The sequence below is a fragment of the Panthera uncia genome, chromosome A2, assembly GCF_023721935.1.
Source record: "Panthera uncia isolate 11264 chromosome A2, Puncia_PCG_1.0, whole genome shotgun sequence".
NCBI classification, from domain to species: domain Eukaryota; kingdom Metazoa; phylum Chordata; class Mammalia; order Carnivora; family Felidae; genus Panthera; species Panthera uncia.
In genome coordinates, this window is record NC_064816.1 from 30,731,829 (window position 1) to 30,750,118 (window position 18,290).

The 18,290-nt window shown below is 43.6% G+C and overlaps 1 protein-coding gene across 1 annotated transcript in view; it reads right to left on the minus strand.

Moving 5' to 3' along the window:
* The window catches only part of ADAMTS9 (ADAM metallopeptidase with thrombospondin type 1 motif 9), a 162,852-nt gene that overhangs the window by 97,242 nt on the left and 47,320 nt on the right, over positions 1-18,290 (minus strand). Inside the window, exons 13-18 of the mRNA XM_049642677.1 lie at positions 11,855-12,036; positions 11,616-11,752; positions 9,722-9,839; positions 9,376-9,471; positions 699-865; positions 477-606 (exon numbers count right to left, since the gene is read on the minus strand). Of these exons, the coding sequence (XP_049498634.1) occupies positions 477-606; positions 699-865; positions 9,376-9,471; positions 9,722-9,839; positions 11,616-11,752; positions 11,855-12,036 (830 nt within the window). The remainder of the gene's footprint in view (positions 1-476; positions 607-698; positions 866-9,375; positions 9,472-9,721; positions 9,840-11,615; positions 11,753-11,854; positions 12,037-18,290) is intronic.

Consider the following 18,290-nt stretch of genomic DNA (forward strand, 5'->3'; position numbering starts at 1 on the left):
TTCATAAACAATATGTACACATAGGTGTGGCTGCATTCTAATAAAACTTTATTTATAAAAGCAGGTAGCAGGCTGGATTTGGCCCACTGGCTGTAATCTGCTAACCCTCATTTAGGCAAAAGGAAACAAGATAAATGACACGTAATATGACTACTAATTCCATGTCTCTGGAAAATCAAAGTGGCAGAACTGACTTTCTTGGCTTCACAATGTATATGAATCGCTTAAAAAGAGGAAAGCCAACAAATCCCGAATCGCTTAAAAAGAGGAAAGCCAACAAATCCCGAAACCCTTAAAAAGCTCAACTTGCCAGCTAAAAATAACCAGAAAGATGCAGGGAAAGGAGATTTGAGAATGCGTGCAGATAGAAAGTTTTATAGATCACATGTGTTTGGCTGCCTCCAAAAAAACAAACAATAAATAAAAAGAAACAAAAAACAGCTCAAATCCCCAAAACACAACCGAAAAGTAGATACCTTGGCAGGGTTTGCTGCAGGCTTGCCAGGGCCCGTGACTGTTCCAGTAAAACTGCTGGGGTTTGTCTTCAATTGGAATATTGAATGAATAGCGCACATCAGGGTTGTATAACTTTCCCACCGACAACACCTGGGACAAGTGGACAAAATGGAGACGATGTTTGCAGGTCTGGTGATTCCAAGTGGAAGGAAAGGGTGGTGGGCTCATGGCCAAGTTTTTACCTGAAGCAAAAGTTCTTGTTCGATGCGGTCTGTGGAGTTAATTCTTTCCACGACATTGTCGGACCCGCTGTACTCTATCACAGCGTTCCCAATGCGGATTTCCCTTTTAGACATTGTGACCACGAAGTCTCCATTTAGTAAGAATTCACCTTTACTGCTTGATAAAGCTGTAAATGAGAGACGAGAATTCACTGATTTTCTGCCAATGACTCACTGTCTGAATTATGAAATAACACTCTGATAGGCAGAGAGTCAGAGTGCAAAGAATATAAACTTTTCGGCCAGACAGGATGAACTCAAAACTTAGTTTTGCCATTTGCCAGCTCCGTGGCCTTGGGAACTCACTTTCCCTCTCTCAGTATCCGCTTCCTTATCTCTAAAATGGAGATTAAAACACCTGACCCTGTAATTATATTACTGAAATATAATATATGGGTCTTAATTAGCATGGCATTTGATATACAAGCCCTACATTATAGGATTACTGGTGGAAGCAAAAGTCTCATGATTTGAAAATATGTACTAATGAACTGAACATTACAAAATCGATTCCCATGCAAATATCCCTATTTTCTGTTAGGATTAGTTGAGTCTGATTAGTTGAATCTCTGTTAGTCTTCTTTCACAGATATTGAAATCTGAAAATTCACAGCCAACATGATGCTTAAATGTCACTTTTTTCACTGAGGTCTAGTAGAGTAGCCAGCCTCCAATATGGCCCCAATGATCCCTGCCTCCTGATATTCACACGCTGTGTCGTCCTCTCCCACATGGAATAACACTGACTGTGTAATCACTGCGATTATGAGGAAATGACAGACTGTGACTTCCAAGGCCAGGTCTTAGGCATTGGGGAACTCTTCCTTGATTCTCTGGCTTTGGAGAAGCCAGCTGAACCTCCATGTTGTGAGAATATCCAAGCAGCCCCATTGAGAGAGTTCCTGTAAAGAACTAGAGCTTTCTCCGTCAAAAAGAGTGAAATCTTGTCATTTGCAACAACGTGGATGGAACTGGAGGGTAATATGCTAAGTGAAATTAGTCACTCAGAGAAAGACAAATATCACATGACTTCACTCATATGAGGACTTTAAGAGACAAAACAGATGAACATAAGGGAAGGGAAACAAAAATAATATAAAAACAGGGAGGGGAACAAAACATAAGAGACTCATAAATATGGAGAACAAACAGAGGGTTAAGGGGAGGGGTTGTGGGAGGACGGATGGGCTAAGTGGGTAAGGGGCACTAAGGAATCTACTCCTGAACTCATTGTTGCACTATATGCTAACTAATTTGGATGTAAATTAAAAAAAAGAAAGTTTAAAAAAAAGAAAAAAAAAAATAAACTAGAGCCTTCTATCAGCAGCATCTGAATGAGGCATTTTGGAATGGAGCCATCAGCCCCAGTCAAGCTTTTGGATGTGATCACAGCCCTAAATGAAGTCTTAACTGCCACCTCATGAGAGACCAAGCCAGAAACACCCAGCTCTGCTGCTTTCAATTTCCTGACACACAGACATTGGCATATAGTAGACAGTTGCTTTCTAAGCCACAAAGTCTTGAGATAATTTGTTATGCAATAAAAGATAAGTAATATACCTTTCTGGATCATTCTTTTTAAAACTGCAACCCCCTCCCACTACCACACAGATTCCATACTTCCCATACCTTTCCCCTGCCCTTAATTTTCTTCCATAACACTTTATCCTCTCTCTCCCCAAACAAGAATGTAAGCCCCATGAGGCCAAGGATTTCTGGACCCCTTTATGCACTGCTATATCTAGCTTCAAAAAGAGAACATGGTACCCTATCAATAAATACTTTGTTTTTGGAAAGAATGACTGGATCTACTGCACATCTTGAAAAAGATGAAAAAATCAGAAAAGCATGAAAAGTCATATTGTCCAAAATATTGGCCAACTGAGAGCTTGATGGAGTTAGACCACTTACAAACTTAGGGAAAGTAAATAAAGTGGACAGAGAAGATAAGATGACAGCTGCTTCAGAAGAAATCATTTACCTAAGTCCAAGTGCAAGAGAGACTATTGAGAAATTGAATAAAGCCCCAGAAAGCTTTAAAAATCTTTTTTAAATGTTCATGCATTTTGAGAGAGAGAAAGAGAGGGAGGGACAGAGAGAGAGGGAGATACAGAATCCAAAGCAGGCTCTAGGCTATAAGCTATCAGCGCAGAGCCCAAAGCGGGGCTCCAACTCACAAACCGCGAGATCATGACCTGAGCCGAAGTCGGATGTGTAACTGACTGAGCCACCTAGGTTCCCCAGTTCCAGAAAGCTTTTATAAAAATAACTCCTTTTCAGATTTTTCTGTGAAATTCAAACAAATTTAGGCAAAGAATGTACTACTCTGCTAGCACATAATTTAACTGGAAAACTTAGGTAGGAATATTTATCAATTGCTTTATCTTATCATCTAAAACCCTGGGCATGATTGACATGAAAATATAATTTTATTGAATGTAAGAAAAAACAAACTTATCTTCATACTACTTGATTAATTTCTCAAGAGAAAATCCCAATCATATCTTTCCCCCCTAGTATTTATTATACAATTTTGGTTTTATTTTAAGTACCACTTAATTTTTTTTTCAGTTCTACTACTCCTGGAATAATGAATCCTTCTGAGTATTGGGCTTGACATAAAACAGGCACTCAATAAATCAGGGCTATTAAATATTTCACCCCGAACAAAATATCAGAAAAAGGCCCTCTTACTTTTTATAAGTGGTGCACAACTAGTAAATCTCAGTAGGAAGAGAATCGAAATGCACAGGCCGTGTATTTAAGTGAATAAAAGGCATGTGGAAATTTAACTTGGGCAGCAGGTAGGTTTCATCCCGGGTGCCAATGTCAACCAATTTATCCCAGCTGCTCCAGAAACTATGCAGCGCACAATTCATGAGGTCATGCCTCAGCATCACGTTAGTGACATTGATCTTGGTTGTGGGATAGAGAGCCGAGCTGTCTTCGGCATTAGCCAGATTCTAACCTCTCTTTCACCGATCCAGGTGATATCTTGTCTTTTACCAGGCAGGCCAGAAGCAGCGTGTATGTAGGAGAGGTGTAGAGGGTTTAGGGAAAGTTGGCCTTGCGGAGACGCCTGAGGGCTGAGATGAGGCTCTGAACATTCTTGGTGGCTCCATGGCACCAGGGTCCTTGTTTTCTTGGACATGGAAACCCCACAGAGTTCAGTCATTTGGACACTACACTGATGCAAGAACTATTCTTTCTAGGGTCACTGATCAAGTGCATTGAATTCTGTCCCTAATCTAGTACTTTACTTACCCACTCATATAAGTCCTACCTTGGTCCTGAGGGAAGAACGAGATACCTTCATATGAAATGGTTGGGAAGAATGTGGTGACAGGGAAAAAAGCTTTTAAAAACACAAACCGTCCAAAATCTTGGCTTCTTCTTGACCCCAAATCCTTTGATAATCCTCCCTACCTATACAACGCAGTTCAAACTCAGCATAACCTGCCTGGGTCTTTGCCAATCTTATCTTAACCTATCTTTCCAGCCACACTATGCACTGCCAACAATAAACCTCAATTTCCATTCATATCCCTAAGTCAGCCAAACGTTTTTCTACACTGAGGTAGGAAAATGAAGTGGGTTAAGGGTGTAGGGTCTGAAGTCAGGCCAGTAACGATTCCAACTCTTTCCACTTTCTGAGAAGTTTACGTGACCTTGGGTAAGTTACATAACCTCTGTAAGCCTCAACTTCTTCCTCTGTTTAATGGGTTTCTTACTGGATTGTTACAAACATTAAACAAGATAGTGCACACTGGCTGCAGCTGCTGTCTGATCAGGATGCCTTCATATGCGCTGTCTTCTTACCATATCTTTACAGATGCCTAATTTAGGGATGGGAAAAGCATGACGTGAATATTATTAACATACCTTCCCAAGGGAAGGTGATTTCTAATCATGGGAAGTCTGTCTCCAGAGCCTGTGAACCACTAAAATTTTCTAACGACGAGGTCAATGAACGTCTGTTAAATGAGTGAATGAATTCATGCATGCTTTCTCTAACATACAAGTTGAAATCAAATATGGTGAGCCACAGATTTGAAAAAATTTAAGTCATTGTTTTTGCCAGTCAAGTGACCATGGAACAATGCACTTTTATAACCCCAGGAAAGGTCCTGGCCCATAGTAGGTGCTCAATCAGTGACGTTGAAAAGAAGGAGTGATGGATCGGACCTGACATTTATGGCAAGGAGAACAGAGTGCTTCCAGGCAAATGACCGTTTCCCTGTCAGTGTAAACCTCTGACAGCCTTGTCTCCCCTGCAGCTTCTGCAACGTGACATCCACCGGCCATGCAAGACGCAGGAGCTGCAATGGGTCACTGATTGGAGGCGAGGTTGTTTCCGTGGTCCCTCAGACATCCCGAGGCTGCCTCCTAATGTGGGTCATTTACACGGTGATGGCAGGACGTGCTGCCAGCAAAATCACCCAGTCCTTTCAAGGGAAGTCGCCTGCTGGCTACCCAGCTGATGTTTCACCAGAACGGGGGAAATGAGATGTTACAAGGCCTGTTCTGTAAATTAAGCAATAATCCAGTTTTGGTCGTACTCAAAGAGCAACCGTCTACCGCAGGTCCATTCTGGGGCTCCTCCCCAAAGTCTCCTGCCTTCCTCTCCGGCTTGTGCCACCTCGGGTCATGTTCCCCTTCCCTGCGCGCTCCTTCTCCCAGTAGATGGTGAGGAGGGAAAGAGATAGGAGTCGTCAGGTGAACTGAACTTCGTGCTTTATCTCCAACTGAATTGATTCCTGTCTTCCCGTTGCCATAATTAATCAAGAGCTAAGTGAACTGGAGACAAAACGTATCATGGCAATGGCCCCTTTTTCTCCTAAAGAAACTCGAACATGGTGGCACTGGGTGCAGCTTGGCTCCAACCCAACCGGAGGGAGCGGGCTGTGTGAAAGGATGACCTTTGACAGGGAGACTTTCTGCTTCGGTACCTTGTGAAACAAATAGCTTCCTGCAAACAATAGTCTCCTGCCCAACCTTCCACTAATGCGATTAGGGGAGCTAATTTCCTGGGTTGGTTTCCCCCCCATTTCACCCATCAGAGCTAGGTTGCTACAAAGGCCCTCTCCCCTGGAAACGGCTCCCTCACCAACGCATGCGGAAAGAGCGTGGCTTGACTGGCCTTTAAAAAAAATGTGAGGGAGAAGGATGAAGATACCTCAGCGATGGAAACAGCTGTGGGTTTTAAAACCTTCTTGGAGCATTTGCTCTACCTTCCTTCGGGCCCAGCGTAAATTTGTACACACCTCAGATTGGACGACATCATGTTCTTCCTCACTTGTTAAGAAGCCACTGCAATGTTCAAAGGCCCTGAGGTCTTGACTTTCACACTCAGTGAACTGTGACTGGCCATCTACGCCTGCATACTTCTCATTTGCTTCCAGAAAGTTCTTTGGTCAACAGGTGACTTTACCACAATATTCCACTAAAGAGCCACGGATGCCTCAGCCTGCATGTCCCAGATGACAAATCTTCGTGAATTTTGCTTTCATTCTTTACAAGGAGATTAAGAAACCTCCAATGAGGAATACAAGGTTATCAGGAAGGCCTCCCCAATTCAGGAGCCTGGCCTGGTTCATGAAGTTCAATCGAACTAAGGCTACTACTTGGAAGATCTTTCCAAGAAGGGAAAGAAGAGACAAGAATCCTCCTTTTCAAGGAGAAGAAAGAAGCAGGTCAACATGGCTTTTGGCTTTCAGGAAATGAATTAATAAATGAGGTTGTGGGGCGCCTGGGTGGCTCAATCGGTTAAGCGTCCGACTTCGGCTCAGGTCACGATCTCACGGTCCATGAGTTCGAGCCCCGCGTCGGGCTCTGGGCTGATGGCTCAGAGCCTGGAGCCTGCTTCCGATTCTGTGTCTCCCTCTCTCTCTGCCCCTCCCCCGTTCATGCTCTGTCTCTCTCTGTCTCAAAAATAAACGTTAAAAAAAAATAAAAAAAAATAAAATAAAGGAGGTTGCATGCGATGCTGCAGGATTTAATTAGGAAGTACCAGGGCCATAGCAGCCACATGTTCAAATTTATAACGCAGGGCATGAAAAACAAAAACAAAAACAAAAATGCTTGACCTATTTTGCTCGGTGCTGAAATGAGAAATGTGGATTCCCCCCAAAAGTAAATTGAAAAGCATCCCCAAGAACTTTGTTAATTGTTTTATAAAGTCACCATTCATTTGGATATCTAGGGTGGGAAAAAGTTGACGCAGTTACTGAGTGAATGATTCCAAGTGACACTCCGTGGTCTTTAAAAGAAGGGATGGTTCTGTATATTTACATGATAATCTCATCCTCCCGTTAAGCACATAGGAAACACCCAGTAAAGACAGCATGAGTTGGGGCGCCTGGGTGGCTCAGTCGGTCGGGCGGCCAACTTCGGCTCAGGTCATGATCTCACAGCTTGTGAGTTCGAGCCCCGTGTCAGGTCTGTGCTGACAGCTCAGAGCCTGGAGCCTGCATCAGATTCTGTGTCTCCTTCTCTCTCTGCCCCTCCCCCACTCACGTTCTGTCTCTGTCTCTGTCTCTCTCAAAAATAAATAAGCATTTGAAAAAAATTTTTAAAAAAGCATGAGCATTGACCGTCTAACAACTGAACAATCATTTACTTAGCATGTATATGTGTAGGCTTTACATCAAGGGCTAAAGATATAAAGACACAGCCTCTGACCTTAAGACCCTAGTGGTCATATGGATAAATAACAAACAAATTGTCTCATCTCAGCCCATGGCAACTCTGTCTTCTCAGCTGCTCAGGTAGAAATCCTGGCGTCACCCTGACTTCTTTTTCTCTCTCATATACCATATTCAATCTACCAACAAATCATGATGATTCTGCCTTCAAAAAGTATCCAGATTTCAACCAGGTACTGTCACCTCCAGTGCTCCTAATGGGGACCAAACCACGAGCGTCTGTCTCTTGGGACTACTGCAATAATTCCCAACCAGTCTTCTTGCATTTACTCGGTGCCCTTCTTCCAGCCTAAGTGCTCCTCTGAAAACACAAATGTGATTATATCAAGTTATTCCTCAGCTCCCAACCTTCACTAGCTCCCCATGTCTCCCAGAGTATGAGCAAGTCCTTTCAATGGTTATATGGCCCTATATTATCTAGTCCTGGTACATGGTTAGCCTCATCTAGAACTCTCCTCTGTGCTGCAGCTACAGCCACACGGGCCTCCCTCTATTCTCGGAGCAATCTAGACATGCTCCCATTTCAAGGATTTTGCACTGGCTGTTCCCTCTGCCTGGAATGCTCTTCCCCCAATCAACCTGTTTTCTCCTGCTACAATGCAAACATTTCAGCTCCATTGTTCCCAGCTCATCCTCAGTATCCGAATTTCCCTTCTGTTGTTCTATTTTCCAATAGCACTTCCCACCTTCTAACAGTATACAGTTTGCTTATCTGTTAAGTTATTGCTTATTGTCTCTCTTCTCTCACTAAAAAGCTCCAAGGAGACAGTGATTTTTACTTACTTATTCTTTTATTTTGGCTTATTGTACCCAGAAGAGTGCCTGGCACATATTAAATAAGGGAATGAATGAATGAATGAATGAATGAATATACACTGCAGAAAATACTATGATGAAGTCGTGTATACATATCATACCGGATTAGCACGCGTGGCCAAAGGATCATTGTCTACTTATGAAGGATTTCATGTAGATATTCCAAAATACAGATAGGGATTCTAATTTGATTCAACAAGTACTCACTGACTAGCTCATTATGCCCAAATGTGTGGAGAAAGCCTCTACAGAGGCTGAATTCAGATAGATTAAATAGAGTTTCTGCCTGGACATTGTAAGAGAACAAGTACATTCATTTCTTTTAAAACGTGACTGCCCAGCCAGACTGCTGTGATTTCTTCTAGATCAGAGGGCAAGCCACGCTGCCTTCCGTGGCTCGGAGGAGTCTGGTTGTACAAGGTGACCAGCTGAATCCCTTCAGTCATGACCTCACTCCCCTTGTCCTTCTCTTAATTAAAAGTGGTTGGGAAAATTTCATAATCACAGCGGTTTACAGAAGGACAAGTTGACGTGGGATTGGGCTGAGCAAACCGTTGAAATGAACACAGGGTTGTTGGCGCGTTGTGGTTTAAACAGAAGGCACAGACATGAATTAGTCATGTGCCTGGACATGAGAGAAGGATGAAGAATCTATAAAGGAACAAGGCGGGCCATTCTAGTCATGACATGAGAAAAATGTACCACTCTAGAACCTTTTGGAATAACAGGGCGTAACGAAATGTCGAATAAGTCCACACCAGTGGTCTATAACTGGTTAGAGCTGACACCACAAAAATTAGGGGAAGTGGTACCTTTAAATTTTTACGCTGAACTTACAAGGTAAGCGCTTTCAAAATCTGATTTAGGGCCTTCCTATTTACTGCGATCCAGAATAAAGCCCTGATATTGACTAGGGTAACTACACGACTCTTCATTCCATACTTCGAGGGTATACACGTGAGGGAGAAACAAAATAAGGAATTTCAAGATCAACTGCTTGTATGAAAACACACGACATTGGAAAGCTCTCTGTGCGCTGAAGGGGGAAGGAGGGAGCACCTGCCAACGGCTCCAGAGAACCAGAATTCCCGCCCATGGCAGGGGACAGGCCATCTTACCCAAGTAGTTGTCATCCTCTGATTTCCCTGAGAAACTGTGCTGCCGCACGTCGATATTGGTAGCACCGGCTGGAATTCGGACCACGGTATTGTAACCTGAAAAGAATTTAGCCAAAACTCAGTATTCCACAGCACGAGTCACTTTCTCTAGGTATGGAATAAAAGGTGGGCCACCCAGGGGGGTAATACAGTTCTCACTCTTGAGTGTCTTCTAGCCGGATGGCTCATGTACCCTAACGAGACTGACTTTACACCTGACATGAATACTTTTACATACTACATGCGGTTAACAATTTTTCAACTTTGACTATTTTCCCTCTCACGGTTCTTAGGGACAGGTTCTTACCATAATGCACTGTGTTAAATGTTCCTGCCACTGTTTTGCACGAAGAATTATCACCACCACAAACTCCACATTTATCTCTTCGGGCTTTTGAGTTTAAAACGTGGTCGCATCCAGCTTGCTTTTAAGAAGAAACATTTGAAATGAATGGTAAGTATTATAAAGTTATACAAATCCTAAAACATTATGAAACGGCAGGTAGCATGTTTGTTTGAATGACGCATTCCAAAAATGACAAGAACGTCCCTTTAAAGTTGCAACGGCTGAGAACTCAAATTGTCTTTAGCCCTGGTGTGGAAAATGTGGTCCTTGGACCGGCAGCCATGGGCATCTCTGAGGCTGTTAGTAATGTATTACCTTGGGCTCCACCCAGATCCACTGGGTGGAATTCTGACATGCTAGAGGACACTTAGGTGCTTCATCTACAGATTAAAGTTTGAGAAGTACAGGGGCGCCTGGCTAGCTCAGTCGGTAGAGTACGTGACCCTTGACCTAAGGGTTGCAGGTACGAGCTCCACACTGGGTGGAGAGATTAGTTAAAAATAAAATATTAAAAAAAAAAATAGGGGCGCCTGGGTGGCTCAGTCAGTTAAGCGTCCGACTTCGGCTCAGGTCACGATCTTGCGGTCCGTGAGTTCAAGCCCCGCGTCGGGCTCTGTGCTGACTGCTCAGAGCCTGGAGCCTGTTTCAGATTCTGTGACTCCCTCTCTCTCTGACCCTCCCCCGTTCATGCTCTGTCTCTCTCTGTCTCAAAAATAAATAAATGTTAAAAAAAAAAATTAAAAAATAAATAAATAAAGTTTGAGAAGTCTGTCTACAAATAAGTGGAATAAATAAGAAAAACCGCTCAAGAATGAAGACATAGGAATGCTGGCGGGGGTGACTGTATCCAATTAAAGATCTGCTATCTCAGGGCGCCTGGGTGGCTCAGTCAGTTAAAGCAAGTGACTTTGGCTCCGGTCATGATCTCATGGTTCGGGAGTTCGAGCCCCACGTGAGGCTCTGTGCTGACAGCTCAGACCCTGGAGCCTGCTTCAGATTCTGTGTCTCCCTCTCTCTCTGCCCCTCCTCTGTTCAGGTCTCTCTCTCTTTCAAAACTAAACATTAAAAAAAAAATGCCTCTGAGGAGAAGCTCAGTGTTTTACTACGAACGGACTGACAAGGAAACATGGACTGTGCAGTTCTGAGTTGGGAAATGGGTGAAGCTCTCAGGGGCTCATTGCATCAGATCTGACTGACTAGAATCCCCATTTTCCTGGACCACACGCAAGGCACAAATAAATTATCTCAAAGCCTGGCAACGCTAAGAATGTTTTCTGATAGGTAAGAACAGTGAAATGGTATCAAGCCCTCTAGGAATCACTGCACTCATGCTTCACGATCTTCCAGAAGTTTCTCCATGTCCCATTCAAGAGTAACGAACAGGTAGGTCTCAGGTAGAAGCTATGGTGTTTGAAATCAGAATGAGAAATCTGATGGAGGCCTGGCTGAAGCCTGATTCCTTACGACGTCTTTCTGGAACAGAGCTATTCAGTCTAGAAAACTCGCTGTGTGGGAAGCATTTGGTTTAACCTTAACCAAATGGTTAAGGGTTAGCCCTGAGGTTACAGTAAAGGAAGGTGTGTGTGTACAAATTATTGTAATAAATTTTCGCGGGGAGGTTTCGCGCAGATCCTCACAGAGGTTGAGAGTGCCGGAAAAATGCAGGACGCCGGTTCTCGAACTTCGGCATCAGAATCAAGCGATGCCACTGCTGATGCTGCCCTGGGAAACACGCTCGGAAAACCACTTCCCTGGAGACAGCGCACAGATATTCGCCGCTGGTCTCTCGAGGAAGCCACAAATCACGGCTTAGCAGCAAGACAACACGGTGAAGGAAACGCGATGTGGGACTCACCCGGCAGAGGCCTTGGACACAGATATCGCTGGTGTCTTGGCCACAGGGCGTCCCATCTATCACTCTGTCTCGCAGCTGGTAGTAGGCCGTGTTACCTGCCACCCTGCAGAACAACTTGCAACGGTCCTTCATCAAAACTAGAGAGGAAACACACGACGCAATGTGAGTTTCGGACCTGGACCCCCGGCCGACCTGCCGACCAACCACAGCACCCCCCCCCCCCCCCCGGTTGCACTTACTTCCACTGTACTTAGGGACCCAACGCACAGTGGGAAGCAGACCGTTGATGTTGAAATGCTTCCCGTCAAACTGAGCACACTGTTCATCTCGGAAGTCTCGCTTCTGCTTGAGACATGGCTCCGTGTTGCAGGACTTAAACTTCATCCTACGTCCTACACAGTACTTCCCACCATTTTTGGGCCTGGGGAAAGGGAAAGAACACACGCGCTGTATTGCCAGGGATTTCTCCCCACATCACTCTCTCATCCGTGGCTTCCTGTCTCCCAGGGAAGCATGTCTAAAAGTGGCTGATGACAGAGGACAGGACTGAGGCTCTGAAATCTGCGTGTGCATTCTGCCTTCATTACCATGAAGTGTATGACCTTGGGCAAGTCACTTAGCCCCCAGAAGCCTCAGCCCCTCCATCTATAAAAACGGGAAGGGGTTATTGAGTAAGGCAGTGCTGAAGATGAAACGTTAGAGCACGTAACTTCGAGTTTGAAATACAAAGCCTGGGATCTGTTGGGCAATAATCTGTCCTCTCTCTCCTGAAAATGCAGTCCTTTGGTTTTCAAAATGTGGAAGGTAAAAGGCCCAGATGAAGCATTGGAATGCTCCCTGTCTACTTTTTGTAACATGACAGTCTCACAGGAGACCGGCCTAAAACCTGTGTTATTTTACTTACATTCATTCTCTCCCTCCCTCCCTCCTTCTCTCCACCCTCACAACCATTGTTTTTCTTTGTTTTGTCTCACAAGTGAGACGGAGTAAAAGGAACATCCCCATATTGTGACTAACTTAATAGGAGAAGCAGGAAGAGCAGACTGGTTTCATTAACTTTTGTGTGACGAGAGCACGGAGGGTGCCTTGCACAGCACCAGAGTGTAAATTTCATCTCGACATGCAACCCCGAATTAGATGAAATTCAAATGTACATGTATTTTCCAGATGTGACCCAATGACTAAATTATACAACGTTTCTCCTAGCAGTCCACAGCTTGCCAAGTTCATCATGGAAACGGGAAGATCAGAGAATCGTAGGAAGTTGAGCTCGCCCACCCAGGGCTGGAGCAGGTCGGATTTCGCAGCTACGCTACGGACATCTCTGAAACGGAAAGAAAGTTTTCCACTTTTCTTCTTTAAAATGAATCTTTCAGGGCAATTTGGAGCATACAAAGGGGTTTTTGTTTTGTTTTGTTAAGCTGGGACCTGGGTGAATGGGAAAGACATCCGTGCCCATTTATACAACAAGAGCCGGTCCAACAGAACAGGTAAGGCTCTGGAGCTAGAGCTGGGTTCCAGTCCCGACCCTACCCTCGGTGCATGACTTTAGATGAAGTTCTGAAGTTCTCAGCCCCCGAGTATCAGTTGCCCCCTTGTCTAAAATGAGCACAAATAGTAGATGCTGAAAACGTTAGCTACTGTGCTAATATGTCAGCACCCCTAACCTAATCTGATCCAACCGTGCACTTTGAGTACCGAATCTGCGCTAAGACATGGTGTTCAGCGTGAAGGCAGGACTCACTGCTCCTGCAGAGCACCAAGCGTCAGGGAGGGCCACCCGCCATGACACTGTCGCAACGTGCTCCCATGCGGAGACTAAGGGAGGAGCATGGGCTTTGCAGCCACACACTGGACACCTTTGTGGGCGCTACCTGGCCTCTCTGAGCTCCATCCTGCATGTAGAACAGAGATGATATTGTACACCTGCCATGAAAAGCTCAGAATCTGGGAAGTTTAGTAAGGAGGCGGATAAATATTGAGTTATTTATCACAAAGAAAACTGTATCTAGGGATACAACATGGCACCTAACCCAACAATAACTGTGTCTCCTTGTTTCTCTGTGAAACACAATTAAGCCCATATGCTTTCTAGCTCCACTGTGCACTTGACTCCCTAAAACACACTCCTATCTTGCCCAAGGGTAAGGCAGAGGCAGTATTTTTATATCGAGCAACAGGAAGTTCAGAGAAGTCAAGTACTTTGTCATGATCACACAGATAAAAAAAGAGAAGAGATAGGACTAGAATTCTAAATTCCCTGGGTTCTTCTCTGTGCTCTTTCTGCTACATTATCCAGGAACTATGGTCAAGACTTTTTTTTTTTTTTCCTTCCTTTTTTGGTGCCATTTAGAGATAGAGCCTTGGCTTCCTGAATTCCCAGCTCTTCTCTAAGTACCAAGACGCCCTAGTCCCATGCACACAATATCACAGATGATACATGAGTAACAGATCAGGCCCATATACCTGTTCAGGTGAAACGCATTTTAAATGTGCTACATGTAAGACCTCTTGCAATTTTTCCTCAGATTGAAATGATCTTTGCGGAATCTTCTTAAAAGGCCCACTGACTATGCAGGATTAATAGTTTATTTATTGCCTGACAGTAGCTCATTTTTCTTTTTGAAATTAAATTTTCAAAAGTTGGTTCTTTTCTTTTGGCTCTCTTATACAACAAGTCTTAATGCACCCCAGAAATGGCCCACATGTAGCAATTTTTTGGGCTGTGAATAATACATACTTACAGGTAGTTTCCCTTCAGAGGAAAGGGACGTTTGCTTTTGACGACTATCGAGTGGCAAACAGCATTCACTGACTTACTTTTATAAATGACATTTTGAAAAAACAACACACAGAAAACCCTCCATGGGAGAGGCAGTGTTGCTGAGGGTCATAGGTGGGGACTGTGGAAATAGAGGGTTTGAATCCCAGGCCTGCCTCTTAATGATGGTGCAGTCTTGGGCAAGTTGCTTAATCTTTTGAAGGATCAGTTTCCCTATCTGTAAAAGGGAGATGATCCTAGTATCTAGTTCATCAGGGTAAGCGAGGGTCAGCTGGGTTAATACATTCAAAGCACTTGAACAAGGCCTGCCACACTGTAAATGTTTAGCTATTACAAGAGCCTGCCAACCACAGCCTGTGGACCAAATCCTGTCCACTTCCTGTCCTTCCCTGGCTGTGAGATAAGAATGGCTTTTCTATTTTAAAAAATTAAGGAAAAGGGTGCTTAGGTGGCTCAGTCGGTTAAGGTTCTGACTTCGGCTCAGGTCATGATCTCACTGTTTGTGGGTTCGAGCCCCACACCAGGCTCTGTGCTGACAGCTCGGAGCCTGGAGCCTGAAGCCTGTTTTGGATTCTGGGTCTTCCTGTCCCTGCCCCTCCCCTGCTCAATCTCTCTCTCTCTCTCTCTCTCTCTCTCTCTCTCAAAAATAAACATGAAAAAATTTGATTAAATGAATAAAAATAAAAATTTAAGAAAATATAAAACATATTTTGAGACACATAAGAGTTAGATGAAATTCAAAGAGTAATATCCATAAATAAGTTTTAGTTGGCATGCAGCCACACTCAACCCTTTACATGTCATGGGTGTCTGTCTCTCACTGTATCAGCAAGGTTGAATAGCTGGGTCACAGACACTCTGATCCTCAAGTCTGAAACACTTACTGAGTGTTTTGTGGCAAACATGTTCCTTTACAGTAAAGGTCTGCCCACCCGTGAGCCACTCTTGCGTGCAAGGCACCATGTCACTTTCTGTGACCGTGTCCAGCCGTGCTGTGAGGCAGGTAGTGGCAGCCTTGCTCCTGAAGGCTTGTTTGAAATTGTTTCCGAAGGGTGAGGTAACCTGGCAAGGTGACATGTCCATCAGGTGAGAACTGCTGGTCGATGGACCAATGCAGGTCTCCCGGATTCAAAGCTCATGATCTGGTGTCTTTCCTCGGCTTCCTCTCTTGAGACAGGCCTCTTTCCGTAACAAGACTCATTCTGTGACTCTGCTTTTTTTATGTAAAGACAGATTATATTTTATCAACAAACTTAAATTTGCCCTCTCAGAACATGTGCCTTTTCTCTTATCCCAGAGTACCTCTGCCTGATTTGCAATGACTGTGTAACGGGGAAGGCTGTAGCCAACCTAACTTACTTTTCAGCATGGAAAAAATTCATGCTGTAATTTAATAACTTCGCTGGATGGGAGTATTTTTTTTTTCCATGTAGACAAATAATAAAAATTAGAGGAAATGCAGCTTTAAAAAATAGTATTAACCACGGGGCGCCTGGGTGGCTCGGTCGGTTGAGCCTCCGACTTCAGCTCAGGTCATGAGCTCACGGTTTGTGGGTTCGAGCCCCACGTCGGGCTCTGTGCTGACAGCTGACAGCTCAGAGCCTGGAGCCTGCTTTGGATTCTGTGTCTCCCCTTCTCTCTCTGCCCCTGCCTCAATCATGCTCTGTCTCTCTCTGTCTCTCAGAAATAAATAAAAATGTTAAAAAAATAAATTAATTAATTAAAAAAATAATATTAACCACATTTTCCTGCTATTAAGATCCTTTCAAACATTGCAGGTCAAATACAGATGGAAAGGACTTAATGAAACTGCTAGGTTAATTACTATGAAAGTAACTATATTCAGCACAGCTGAGCTGAATCTTTCTTTCAGGCACATATTACACAACCATGCCTATTCATATACAAAGAAAATTCATGATACTGCATGGCCAAAGCTATGAAGGAATTTTTGCAAAGATCACCACACGTGCGTTCACCCTCCAGGAAAGCTAAATTTTGGTCGGCAAATGGGTTTGAACAGAAATCTCAGCTTCTGTGAACACTTAAAATGAATTGCAGCAGGCTGATTAGGGTTAGCACAGGGAAGGAATTTCTAACGATTCAACAGGCAGCCCCAGAAGGTAGTGTGTTTCCTATGCTGGGAGGGTTTTGGGAAGAGGTCTAATGGATAACCGCAGTGGACGCTGAAAGGCTATTCAGGGATTAGACGGGTTGGGCCGGAGAGCTATACTTGCAATCATTAATGATCCTTCCGAATAGAGCAGTCTAAAGGCCTGGATATCTTTATTCATTCATTAGTTAATAGCTTTCCCACAGCAACTAATTCTTGAATTTTGAAATACGCTCACCCAACTCAGTGCCTGAAGAAAAAAAAAAAAAAGTTGCTGCAACTCTTTCCAGCCAAATGAGCAATTCGTTTCCTTAGATGAAATAGACATCTATTACCTTGCTCGTATGCCAGATTTCATAAGCAGTTACTATGGTGAAAGCCTAAATGGGAAAATATCTAGTTCACAATCTTTTCCTCACACCTATGAGTTTCTTAGTTTTTAATTTAACTTACCTCCTAACTTAAAAGCAAAACAGAAGCACCAGAAGAGGGAAGGGAAGCACCAGTTCTTTCCCAAAGAACCGGGACAATTTTTTTTTTTTTTTGATGGACTGTAAAAACTGTATACATTTTTTTTTTTCTAGCTACTAGGAAACTCAGAGTCAATTCAGAGCACAAAATAACAAGTGTAGGGCCCAATGGCCTCATACATGCGACTTCTAGTTCCAACGGTGGCCTTGTTTAGGTACCCTAAGTTATGCTTTTGGCAGTTATGATTTTAGGTTTTACTGTATTACATGTTTCTTATAGATATAATTGGGTGATCATGTAATTAATTGTTCAATTCAGGACACTTAGAGAATGTAAAGGGTAGCTATGAATAACTTCTCATGGACAACAGGCGTAAACTGGGACTGGGTTTACAAATCAGAACATAAGCTCTTATCTACAGGGCATGGGTCCAAGATGGGATTAAAAAATAAATAAAACATTTAAAGACAAAATATTAGGGCCCTATTTTCATGATGGCAAATCAGCAGGACCGCCTACTAGTGGAGACCAAACACCTTTTGACCAAAATCAGAAAGCATCTGGTTTCTACAGCTTGTTCACGAGTATGCCATTATCCTCTGTGTAGGACAAGGCTATTTCTCTTTTGTAACTTTTACGCTTTCAAACAACCCTAAAAGTACAGCGCAAAGTATGGATGTTAAATACGTTCTTGAATCACATGAATACTGTGAAAAAAAAAAATAAAAGCAACTCAGGGTCTTAATAGAGACATACCTTGGACTAAAAATGGGGCTCTACATTATATTCAAAGGGCTCCTCAACCCGGGAAAAGGCAGGTTGCCAGCTCCGGGGGCACCACTTCCCTCAAACGCCTTGAGAGTCAGAAGCAACTACTACTGATCCCTGCATAATGAACCATCTGCTCTGTGAGTTTCTCTGAACGAGCTTTCAAACTGAGATTTGGATCTGATTTTCCCTGTTCTGTGTCCCTTTCTCTCGTCAAACTGACTTCCTCAAAGTTTTCGGAGGCAGACTCCTTCCTCAATTCACAGGGACATCCCAAAGTGCAAATAACTTGGAAGCTCTTTCATGAAATGGTGTCAGGGCTGACAGTCAACTGGGGGGATTGTATTCTTTTAAAACCTCCCATAGCAAACAGCAAGGACAAGGACCTCTAATTGAAGTCTTTAATGATCAGCCCCTAACTTGTGAATGCACGGATCTTTGCTTCACTTGGAAGCTCGAGATCCTTTCCTGCTGAGATCTTTACGCTGGGTGATTTTCTTTGTCTGGCTCGTTCCAATTATGAAGTGATTTATCTCTCTCC